At 35.6% G+C, this 12,692-nt stretch overlaps 1 protein-coding gene across 4 annotated transcripts in view; it reads right to left on the bottom strand.

Annotated features, from left to right (window-relative positions):
* Window positions 1-626: 626 nt before the first annotated feature.
* LOC128992431 (E3 ubiquitin-protein ligase UBR4-like) overlaps window positions 627-12,692 on the bottom strand; it is a 92,001-nt gene continuing 79,935 nt past the window's right edge. For all 4 annotated transcript variants that reach the window (XM_054416001.1, XM_054416002.1, XM_054416004.1 and 1 more), the window contains exons 77-86: window positions 12,234-12,429; window positions 11,942-12,055; window positions 11,246-11,380; window positions 10,842-11,078; window positions 10,056-10,160; window positions 9,014-9,147; window positions 7,542-7,862; window positions 1,723-2,035; window positions 1,324-1,483; window positions 627-833 (exon numbers count right to left, since the gene is read on the bottom strand). In XM_054416001.1, coding sequence (XP_054271976.1) covers window positions 766-833; window positions 1,324-1,483; window positions 1,723-2,035; window positions 7,542-7,862; window positions 9,014-9,147; window positions 10,056-10,160; window positions 10,842-11,078; window positions 11,246-11,380; window positions 11,942-12,055; window positions 12,234-12,429 — 1,783 coding nt within the window. In that variant the 3' untranslated portion in view covers window positions 627-765. The remainder of the gene's footprint in view (window positions 834-1,323; window positions 1,484-1,722; window positions 2,036-7,541; window positions 7,863-9,013; window positions 9,148-10,055; window positions 10,161-10,841; window positions 11,079-11,245; window positions 11,381-11,941; window positions 12,056-12,233; window positions 12,430-12,692) is intronic.

Genomic DNA, 12,692 nt, shown 5'->3' with positions numbered 1-12,692 from the left:
GTTGGTTTGATCATTAAAAAATTTTTTTAATATGACAACATAAAACATCAACAATACATGAAACACAGTAAAAAAGGTGTCAGAATTTATAAAAGAACAAAAAGTCTTTTTTTATAGGCCAGGTATGTTCACACACACACACATATGCACACACAGGCGCTGGGGATTAGGACCAGCCGTATTTCCATTTCGTTAAATATTCTATTGTACTTAACCAATCAAAATAAAACTATTTTTATTTGTAACTTTACTTTGACTAAACGGAGTATTCGGTGAGGTGACTAATGGGATTTAGGCCTAGCCACCCCAGCTACTCGTCACCAGAGCAACTTACCCTGTCCCTTGCACCCTTGAGTGTGGGGGTGCATGAGACGGAACTTGACCTGGCCTCCATCGGCATTCTGAATTTGCTAATATTATAGTGCACTTTGCAGTCATGAACTAAATGTGTTGATTGTCTGCTTAAAGTATTTAATGTTACATATAACAAAATCAACTATTAAGCACATGAAGCAGAAAGCATGTAGCCCTATCAACAAATTCTTAGCAACTGTGAAATTTTATAAAAATAGAACACATGTAATTACTCTCCAATAAGGCGATCAATGATTCATTAAACATCATAAATAATAATTTATTAAGAATAAGATAATAAGCTTAATACAATTCTTTTTAACAAACCACACATGAAAATCTGTAAGAACAGCCCAAATTATAAAAATTTCAAAACTCTTAAGTGATAAGTTTGCATCTAGGTGAATTTTTCTAAGAGATTAGACCAGTCAGGATGTCCTTGATGTAGGTTGAAGGATCAGTGATTTCGTTCAGGAAACCTGAAACAAAACAATCAGGGAGTTTTAGTTCCACAGTTCTCTTGAATAAGGAAAGAAAAGGATTGTCAGTGACTCATTCTGTGCTGAGACCTTTGTTCCAAAAGAACCACAACGGTCTACAGCTAGATTAGATGGATAGCCTGAACGTTTGTTTTAGAAACAGATTGGAATGAAAGAGAATGTTAATACAATCACAGCAGGCATAGGTCTGAGAAGGGGTGACATACACTATTCAACTTATTTGCACCTATCATTGTTCGAGGCACCTCCCTCATGTACGCAGGAAATTTCTACACAGGATTCATCACATAACAAATTTTCAGTGTCAGGCAATAAGGTGAAATAAAAAAACCATCAACTATAGGTAGCTGGAGTCCTAACCCTCAAAAGACCTTGCTGAAGTTGTTCCAATATTTTATATCTTTCCAATGTCATTTAACAAATTGATTTATTTTGTTTCTGCTCTTCACATTACAATGACGTAACTTACCAAGGACGTCGCATATCTCCTCGAAGGACGTGGCAGGCAACAGCTCGTCTGTGTAGGCAGCCATCAGTCTCTCAGAACACTTGAGCAGAGTCTCGTCATTGTGTCTGATGTAGTCTGCCAGAGTGGTAGGCCATTGCTCCTCACTGCTTACTGAGATACCCTGCAATGGAATGAACATTGTGATTGTGAATATTCTATAAAATATAGGATGCAATAACATACTGACCTCACAAGTTTCTTGATGATTCTATTCTATAAGAACTGGAAAACATAAATTATAGAGCTTACCCTAGTTTTTCCATCAGTGACAATTTGTAAATTATTATAGCCTGTATTCTAAGTTGTCATGCGAGAATTATTTTATTCATTATTTTTATTTTACAAGCGATCCCGACCTACCTTGAAGTACTGCTTGTATATGATGTCCACCAGACCGAAGAAGACCAGTGTGCTCTTGTAGACACTGTAGTCAGCAGGCGCAGGGTCTGTGATGGTGTGTGCGCTTGAGTGTCTCACATGAGCCAGCACTAGCAGACGACGCAGGTGTGCCAGGCGAGTCACACGCCAGCGCCCAGGTGAGTGTAGACACAGAGACAGCGTGGCCCAGTACAGTGGACCCTCCGCCTCGTAGCTAGACTCTATCCACCGTTCTGTAGCGGCACACTCCAGGTAGGTGTTGAGGTTCTTCTCTTCTCTACTGCCACATCGTGTCCTACAGAAAAGAATTGTAGGATCAATAGCAATGTTGATATTATTCTATGTGGTGATTTCAATGTGGATTTTCTTGATATTGACTGTAATCAACGAAAAGAAGTAACTAATACATTTAATGCTTTTAATCTACATTTGGTTACATTAGAAATCACTAGGCCTAATATGAGAAAAGGTAAAATTGTCAAACTTGGAACTTGTATTGATAACATCGCAACCAACATTCACAGAGATAACAGGACTGGTTGTGTTGTTCCCACCCTTGTATCAGATCACTATGCAATTATGTTATCTACTAGATTACATTTCAGGTGTATGAATGGGCAAAATAGTTTTAGGATCTCACGGCCCATTAATAAAATGAGTGGTGTTATATTATGTTCAAATTTAAGTAAAGTAAAATGGCTACTAAGCCATTTTATGTTTTGTTTTAACATCATTTAATGTTTCTAATGAATAAACACTAGTTTATTCATTAGAAACATTAAATGATAAATTTGACCTTTTTTTGAATATTTTTTTAACCCTAGCAGTGGCCAACCGTCGTCTGGTTACGGTATGACGTTGATGCTTAGAATGGCCAAAGTCGTCTGGTTACGGTATGGGCCGAAATTTTTTTAACGGTAAAAAAACACTTACAATCAACTCAGATTAGAATAATATATATACCATTCGAAAGATCACATTCTGAACTTTCATTTGATTACATAAACAAACCCTGTAGCAGGTATATAACAATGTCACGACGATTAGAAATCAAATGAAATTTTGGCGCGGTACGACTTTTGCAGCCGACACTTGGGAACTGGCAAAACACGTCTTGTTTGGCATTACCCTGCTCGGGTAATTTTCGTCTTGGGATGTTGCGGGTGATACCACTGGATAGCCATTGATTTTATCTTCATTGTGGTAGTGATATTTATAACTAAATATTGATTGCACAATCGGTACGATTTTATGAAAACAGCTGTTTTCGAAATTTCTAACAAATGGCCAACAGTCGTCTGGTGACAGTATGGAAAATACGAATTATATACAGTGAAAGTTATTATTACTAGTCATATAGTATATCATTTTGAAGAGGAAGAAATTTAGATTCAGAGAGTGGCAGCCCTGCACTCAGGGTTATTTCTGTATGCTCGCATGTAGACAGTGATGTAGACGACGGAAGTGAGTCATTACTGCCACAGTCTGTCAGCTGTCTTGTATTGCCATTGTTTGTTTGTGTTGTTGTCGTAATACCGCGATTTATTACTAAATATGTTATTAGTTCGTAGTGTTAGTGTAAGTGAAGTGTTGTGTGTGTGTATAACAGTTATCTTCATGCATAAATATTACTGAATTGTGTGGAATAGTGTTCATAAAAGGTTGTATTTTGTTAGCATCATGTCCTAAAATGACGATTCTGACATTCAGAGATTGTTGTACCTATATAATGATATACCCAAGAACCCAAGGTGTTATAAATTTTTATAAAGGTAAATGAATACACTACAACATGTTTATAATGGTTCGGGGGTAAACAATTTTGTAAAAAAGTTATAGCCTATACTAAATAGGCCTACTACTGTAGGCTATTTTGTTAGCATCATGTCCAAAAATGACGATTCTGACATTCAGAGGGGTTATAATGATTTACCCAAGGTGTTATACATTTTTATAAAGGTAAATGAATACACTACAACATGTTTATATTGGTTTGGGTGTAAAAAATTTGGTAAAAAATTATATAGGCTACTAAATACTGTACACTCCATTTTCTCGAAATGCGCAAAAAATTCAAAACGTTCTCAAATCGATAGGCCTACATAATCATAGGTGAAAATAACTTTTTACCATCATACTTATGACTTTTTTGGATTCCTTACTTCATTGGCTTTACAAATATGTAGGCTACATATCATCAGCCTACATAATGTTTCACAACACAAGCAAACACTGTAGGCTATAGTTTACACTTATTTGCGGTTTTGCGGTTATTGTATTATTATGTCCCTATTACGTACCTACAAAAAAAATATTTCTAACATGTTATACATTTTTATGTTGGTAATTGAATACACTACAAGATTATTATGTTGGTTTGAAGTAAAAAGATTTGGTACAAAAGTTGTATACTAAGTACTGTGAATTTTGTTTTTCGAGAAATCGCTAAAATATATAAACATTATTTTATATACGTATGTTTATAGGTAAAAAATTATTTTTACCATAAACTTTATGACTTTTTTTGATTCCTTACTTCATTAGCTTTACAAACATGTATATATCATTATTAGTATACACATGTATTATAGAACTTTTTACAACATAAACTAACACTGTACGGTTCTCAATTTTTTCGGTTCTCCGTTTGTCATTATATTTCGCCCCAAAAACTTATAAAAAAAAAATATTTTCCTAACATGTTATATATTTCTATGTAGGGAATTAGATTTTCTACAAAATGTATATAATGAATTTCCCATAAAGAAATCCGTAGAAAAAAAATACCAAGGCCGCTTTTGAAATTTCAAAAAAAAAAATTCAAATTTTTTTATTTTTTTCACTTTATCGATAAAATACACTGTCTAAATCATTATGATATTACTATTTCTAGATTCTCCTGTTCTTTCTGAACAAAATGAATATGAGGTTGGCTAGGTTTACTTGTACGGTTGAATTTTTACGAATTTTCAAAAAAAGGTCTGCAAAATCGCCAAAATGGGTTGGCCATTCCCCACTTCTAACATTGGCCACTGCTAGGGTTAAGTGTTTTAGATTTTACAATGCCAATCAGATTGGTAGCAGATAAGAGAAGTGAGGATAAATATGACAACCGTTGGTATACAAATGAATTGCAGTGTTTGGAACAAAAATGTATTGAGTTTTTGGATGAATTTAAAATGACAGGAAATAAAACATGCAAAGAGGAATACAAGATAACTAAAAGAACATACAGAAAACTTATTAAAGAAGCAACAACAAACAAAATACAACTCAAACAATATATCTACAGCAAAGAATAAGTCGAAAGAAATGTGGAGTATAATAAATAAAAAAGTTAGTGTCAATAGAAAAAGCAAAAGTAAAAATTCTCTCGACCCTCAATCTTTAAATAACCATTTCTTAGACTCTGTAAACAATTTGATTAATAATTTATCAACATCGAACAAATCTTCTGAGGTCTATATTAATGTGTTGAGGGGTATGGACACAATGGCAGATATTAGTTTTAAATTAAAACCATTTTCTGTTGAACAGGTATTTGAGAAAATTAATAGGCTAAGCAGTAGTAGATGTCTAGATGTTTATGGACTAAACTCAGATATTATAAAAATGGCTGCAGTGTATATAGTTGAAGTACTGACTTATTTATTTAATCTTTGTATTGTCGAGGGTATATATCCTGATTGTTTAAAATGTGTTAAAGTAATTCCTGTACATAAAACCGGTGATAGATTAGATTTAAATAACTATAGACCCATCAGTATTATTCCTGTTATTAGTAAAGTTTTTGAAAGTTTGATAAATGACCAAGTTGTATCGTATTTTGAAGGAAATTATCTATTTAATTTTAGTCAATTTGGTTTTAGAGCAAATAGAGGAACGAAAGATGCAGTTCAGAATCTAATTTCTTATTGTTTAGATGAGTTAGAAATTCAAAATAATGTATCTTTGAAGTTTTATGATATTTAAAAAGCTTTTGACACTGTGTCCCATGATCTACTACTACAAAAACTTGCCTTTTATAAGTTTGAAGAAAATACTTTAAAATTTTTTGAATCATATCTGTATAGAAGATATCAAAGTGTTTATTGCAATGGTGTTTTTTCTGATTATAAAGAGGTGTTACATGGTGTCCCACAGGGCTCAATTTTGGGCCCAGTATGCTTCATCATTTACATTAATGATTTGCCTAAAAATATTCTAAACCTCAATGTTAAGCCTTATCTTTTTGCAGATGATTTAGCAATACAAATTCAAAGTGAGAATTTGCTAAATTCAACAGTAATGGCATACAAAGCAGATAGCTTAATCGAAGACTGGTGTAAGGCCAATAAATTGTTTTTAAATATAGAAAAAACTCAAGATTTATGTATTAGTTTTAATAATAGGCATAGTAAAAATTGTGTAAAATTTTTAGGTGTTTTTATAGAATCTAACTTAAAGTGGAAAGTTCATATTGATTATACAGCTAAAAAACTTAACAAAGGAATATTTATAATAAACATGCTTAAGAACAGTGTAGATTTTAATACCTTGAAATGCATTTACTATGCACATATACATTCCCATCTAAGTTATGGAACAATTGTATGGGGAGGTAGTAATTATAAAAAAAAACTTTTGTCATTGCAAAAACGAGCAATAAAAATCATGTACAATGTTGATTTTAGTACACACTGTAAACCATTATTTAGGGAGGCTAATATTTTAACTGTACAAGCAATGTATATTTTAGACTGCCTTGTGTTTGCAAAAAATAGTTTTAGTAAAACAGACACACATGAAAATGTACACAGTTACAACACACGAAACCGCTGCAATTTTATATCTAGACAGTGTCGATACAGCACCACAGCTACTAGTTTTATTGAAAAATCCAAACAGTATTATAATATGTTACCTAATACAATAAGATGTTTTAATTGTTTAAAATTTAAAATAGTACTTAAAAACTACCTGTTAAACCTGTGTCCATATAGAGAAATAGACTTCATTAATGATGTTAAATTAAACCTAAGTTAAAACCTTTAGTTCTAAGACATTTCCTTGACTGTGCCATGCATGTAAACTAGTGTAACGGCAATAAAGCATTCTTATTCTTATTCTTATTGTTATCGTTATCAGTATAAATAGAAATATTTCAGAGTTCATTTGGGACCTTTTTGTGAACTACCGGAACTTTAAACTGCTTAAAATAATTTCACTGATAAATTTTTAATTCCTGCACCCAGTAAATCAATCAACAATATAAATAAGAAAATACAATATTACATCATAATATTAAAAAAAGAAATGTGAAATAGCTATATAACTAGAACATTATTGAATGCATGTTTGCCAGGAAGGAACCTACCCAAAACAGATCCCACCGCTCAAGTAGACACACATTCCAATTTTGTTTAGTCTAACTCTAAACTGAGAATAGGTAGGTATATTATTGTTTATCTACGTTTTATATCTCATAGTGGCACAGGGTTGTAAATTTTACAATACATAGTAAAAATAAGGGATACATTATGAAATTAAAGTCAGGAGTGTGTATTAAATTTTTAGGTGTGTTGCTAACTTCTCGGCCTTTGGTGCAAAACGGACAGGTTTGATTTTCAGAATATCCACAAAAATTTAAAGAGGTTGGCACTGCTTTCCCTTGCACACGTTTGACTTTCTTACATATAAAAATTTAAAATTTTTTTTATATATGTGGTTTACAAAAATCTAACTATTGTGACATACTATACCATTGGGGGTTTTCACCCATTTCAAGTTATTTAGTTAACCAAACACCACAGAGTACTCACGTGTTGATCACATACAGCGCCATGTGCAGCAGGTAGGGTATGAGGTGCATGTTGGACTGCGGTCCACCACCTCCAGCATCCTCGTGAAAGCTCTTCTCCTGCGCGAACCTCAACAGCAGCAGTTTGAGATCATGAACCGTGGACACGTAGCTGATGTCTCTGTGACTAGTGCACTCCTGTAGATAGGTGTTGTGTCTAGCCAGACAACTGGCGAAGGCTGACTCTGGCACCTGAGGACCCCACAGTGGTAGTAGTCCGTTGCACCGGGTGTTGGCGTTCTGTAGAGCCGCTGACTCCCACTCGTCTCTGGCACGCGCCAGTCTAAAACACAAAATCTCATCAAAAACTGTCAGTTATTCGACACAGTAGAGCCTTAAACAAGCATCAAGGGTGAGATCAAATTAAAAAGCTTGGACACTAATGACTGTAAATAAAGTTTTATGTTTAATGCTAAGAAAAGGAGAGTTTGGACTGTTCTTATTCAAAAAACCTTAACACGTTCGCTGCGACGGATGTTCCGGAACGTCAGCGGGGCCACGGCGCCAGGAGCTAGGAGCGTTCCGGTACGTCACCGTTCATCGTTGTTTAACGTTTCCATGGATCAGGAAGCTCGTCACGAGCGTCCTATATATCTTTGCAGCTCGTGGGGACGTACTTTTCTGACATTAAAAAATGTAGTTTCCCAAAATCACCACCAGGGTTGTATAAAACAGGGCTTTGTCCCACCTCTTTCCTGCTAGATAGCGACATTACTTTACCGACTGCAACCTGGGTAGTGCTGCTATCTATAGACATCCCAAGAACAAAACAACCTGTGCAGAAACTAAAAGTACACGTGGTTCGCGCCGGTAGGTGTGGCGTACCATTCAAGCCTGCGCGGCTCGAAATGGCCCAGGGTTCTTTTGTTTCTGGTATGTCTATATCAGAATCGCTTGGTACTATATCCAAAGCCAGTTTTATTGCAGTGCAGAACATTGCTATCCAGTATAACTACTGTTGTTTTTACTACAATTCAGTGTATCATATCAACAGCAATGTTACGCAGCAGCGAGCGCTAGTTCAGCTCCTGGCGCCGTCTAGCGCTCAGCTGCGATCGTGTTAAAATGCCAATGTTGATTTTATAGACATAAAATAAAAGAAAGTTTGAATCTCACAGGCAAGACAGCAAGAATACAATTTGAGCTATAGAGACATGTTTTGTAAGGTAAACTAACACTAGGACAAATTCTGCAAAATCGTTATCTATTTCAGGGATAAATATTCTTACAATCCCTAACTTTATTGTTTTTATGATGGATAGGGTACTTTTTACAGTGACAAAATATGATTTTAGAGGTAATATTTTACTACAAAACAACTAAAAAAATAAAATTGTGTTTAAATAATCTTGGATATTTTAAAACAGCTGGGTCACAACTAGAAACTAGAAACATTGTAAATCTACAACTTGGATACAAGATAAGCTAGCGTACCGGACAGCATTCATGTGGCAGTCTACATGAACCACGTTGAAGTGAGTCACCGTGCTGTAGCCGATGGTCTTGCGAGCCTTAGTCTCAGCGTCGTCCACATTGCAACGCTTGGTGTACGTGTAGATACCCAACACCTGAACAGATAAATACATGTAGATGAGTGTAAAGACTTATGAATGTGAAAACATGTCTCCTTAAAATTTTAAACTATCCCTTTTGGTTTGAAAATTAAAACTATTGGTAAGTATTAGCATTGACTATTGGATACAGAAGAAGACATCCCATCCATATGGATCAGCTGTCGCCAATTTTTTTACTAAAAAAGAATGTAGTTGTGTGAGCCAGTCACAGATTGCGCTAGTGTCAAAAACTCTATTTTGTACCTTATTTTTTGTTACTGACATAGTTACTGGGTCACAACAGTTGCTATAGCTCATAATAAGTCATTCCATCAGTTTGACTTGGTAAAAACCATCATGTAGTCGGCAGAAATCAGTAATTTAGATCAGCGCAATCTGTAGGTGGCTCACATCAACTAAGACAAATTTTATTAAAAACCTGGCTACAACTTTAACATGGGGATAGAATGTCTAGTTGTATTAGTAAATTATTCATCAATTAGGAAAATTAGTTGTAGCCTAAGATTTGTTCAAGACAGGAAAAATCAGTAAATTATTAAAAAAATATATTTTTCCCTTTTTTCTGGAAAAGTTTTTTGATGATTTTTAAATTTTTTCACTACGGTAATTTCTAAAAATTATAACAATTGCAGAGGGTTCCAAGCAAAGTTTGCAAAATCAAAAATCCTAATGAAATGCAGTATTGTATGATCAAAAACTAGATATGCCAGTTGAGGTATAAAATCCCTCATAAAGTCTCAAAGTACCAAAAATTTAAAATTCCTTGATACCAGCTGTTTTGAATATTCAAGGGAATCGTGAATCGGAAATGGCCCACTCTGCATGATAGCAAGGTTAAGGTTTGAGTCAGATGCTGTAATCTTTTTTAAACAATAAGAAGTAAACATATTGCAGGCCTATACCTTGCCAGGCTGGAATTTGTAGCCTTCCCTGCAGATAACACACACGAGCCCTGTCTCTTCTCCGAGGTCTTCAATCTGCTGCAGAATATTGCTTTCTGCAGTCACCTACAAACACACATACAACATTACACTCGGATGTTTTGTGCAAAAACATTTCAACATAGGTACAATGATTATTCCAAGAACATAACTGTGTTTTTTTCTAGAAAGCCTAGCTGAAACAGCTTTAAAAGTTTTAGATTTGATTAAAGTCAATTAACACGTCGAGTGCGGCCCGCACCCCGCAAGGCCCAGTCACTGGTGCTCGGCCAGGTCCCACAGAAATAAATCAATCTTTGTGGTGCGGTCTTGAGGAGTAGACGGAAATTATTGTGTGTGCGATACTAGCATAACCTAACCTCTATTGTGTGTGTTTTACCCAAAGTTCCTGCGGCCAGGTGCTCACACGTGACCTGTAAATTCCTACTCACAAATTTAATAACTGCACATTTATTGAGGTACTTCTTTTGTGTTTTTTTTTTTAAATTGTTAAATGACAAAAAAATATTGTTTTATTAGTTTTTTTCTGTTGTACTTCTCCAGAAAACCCAGGATTACGCAATAGGGAATTGTGTCAACCAGTTCCACGATGCAGTTTGTGTTGTAAAAAAAACAATGGATGGGAGGTGTTTTTTTCCTAGCCTATATTCTATATACTTAAGATTTTCTTAATTCCATCATTGTGCTTTCAATCTTTCAACAGAACAAAACACTTCTCCACATCACACAAGCTTTACTTAAACCCACCTGTCCCTTGTCGTTGGTCCTCATGCCCAGAGCCCCCAGCTGTTTCTCTCTCATCGCCATGGCCAGCCGCTTCTTCTCGGCCCGTGTCTGCTCGCGCACCTCTTCTATACGGTTGGCCACACCTGTGTTGGTACGTAGAGCCTCCAACAGGTTCTCTGCTAGTGAGCCGACATGTTCGTCTGAACTCACCTGCTCCAGTCGGTGGATGATAGGAATACATTCTGCCGCCACAGCCAACTGGGAAACAAATTGTTTTTAGGAAATGGTAACTCAGTAATATTAACGGTAAAACATTTCCTGACCAATATTCATTATTCATTTCTTTGTAATTCTTGGACTCTACATCTACAACCGAAGAAGGAGGTAGTAGCTCCAAAAATTCTGTGTTTATTTGCGCTGTTTACCTGTGTAGGCTCGTGCTGGGTGGCCAGGCCAGTGAGCAGACGAAGGATGTACTTGAGTGAAGGTTTAGAGATGTACTCCTTCCACTCATCACTGTCTGCTCTCATCAGTGAAGGCTTGACTGGTGGAGCGTGCATCTGCCAATAACATGAATGGTTACTACACGTGGATGCAACAAATAGATTTCATACAGTTTGATTCTTGGAGAATTTTCTTTGAAATACATCAATTGACCCATGGAAATGGTTTATAAGGACTAAAATCAAAATCAGAGAAAAATGGAAATTACAGTTTTACACCACAAACTTGAGGAACTCGGTACTAATTTGACGATTAAATAAATTAATCACTGGCAATGTTTATGGCACTACATGACAAATAAATGCTGTGTAAAACAGATAGTTACTCTATGGGGGAGATGATTACTCTAAAATAGATAATTACTCGGGAAATCATACAGAAAACCAGATACCATATGTGCATAATTGCAATAATAATAAACGAGTGAAGTATGAAACCAATAGGAAACTTGGTACAAATAAGAAACTGGGAAACTTTGAGGGATAAATGATATAACAGGGACATAGGAGTATTGAAATAGCTTTTTTAGACAAAAATCTACTTGGATTAAAGTTCCGCCGTAGTAAGTAGTAGCGTAACTAAATGAAACTATAATAAAATATGTATAATATACTCACCGAAACATACTCCAGAGCTTTATCCACAATACCCAGGGAGACGATGTGATCTTTAAGTGTATTTCCAAGAGGTGTGTGGTCAATGCCAGCTGTAAGGTTACAGAACAACTCCATCTGCAAACAGTCAAACTTGATTAACAAATTGTCTTGTCTAACTTTTAAACCATATTTAACTGAAATAACAACTTATATTGTAAACCAAAGCGAAAAACCAACTCTTCTTTCCATAAAAACATAGCCACAGCAAACCCTGGATGGAATGTCCACTTCAGTTTCCACCGATGGAACTCACCTTTTGTTCGTTGTCTGGTGTGTGTTCCAGGTCGAAACGGTTGAAGTCTAATGGGTAAGGCTGGAAGTGGTCGATGAGGACAGCCATCTTGTCTTGATTACCGTAGGTGAGTGCTGCCAACACAGTGGTCAGATGGTGTAGGAGTGTGGAGTTGGTACGGACATTGACACAGGTCTCTGTCATCTCCAGCAGTGACCTGTGAGTGATACGTATAGAGTTACCAGTTGCGGAGACAAGGGAGATTGGAATGACTAGCTACAGAGATTGATTGATTGATTGACTGAATCCAATCATATAATACCCCCGCCGCAGCAAACCTGCAGACTAAGCGAATTTCCATTTGACTGATTGGATTTACACTGAAATGTCTACTTAAAAATATAACATTTATTCCCGATTTAAATAGAATTAGTTTAACAAGTACTTAGGTTTGCTGCATCAGGGAGGGTAAAACAGTTT

The sequence above is a fragment of the Macrosteles quadrilineatus genome, unplaced genomic scaffold (genome assembly GCF_028750875.1).
Source record: "Macrosteles quadrilineatus isolate MER2022 unplaced genomic scaffold, UCM_ALF_1.0 Scaffold_4__1_contigs__length_99947679, whole genome shotgun sequence".
NCBI lineage: Eukaryota > Metazoa > Arthropoda > Insecta > Hemiptera > Cicadellidae > Macrosteles > Macrosteles quadrilineatus.
Note: the sequence above shows the minus strand (reverse complement) of the source record. Positions and strands in the feature narration are given on the sequence as shown.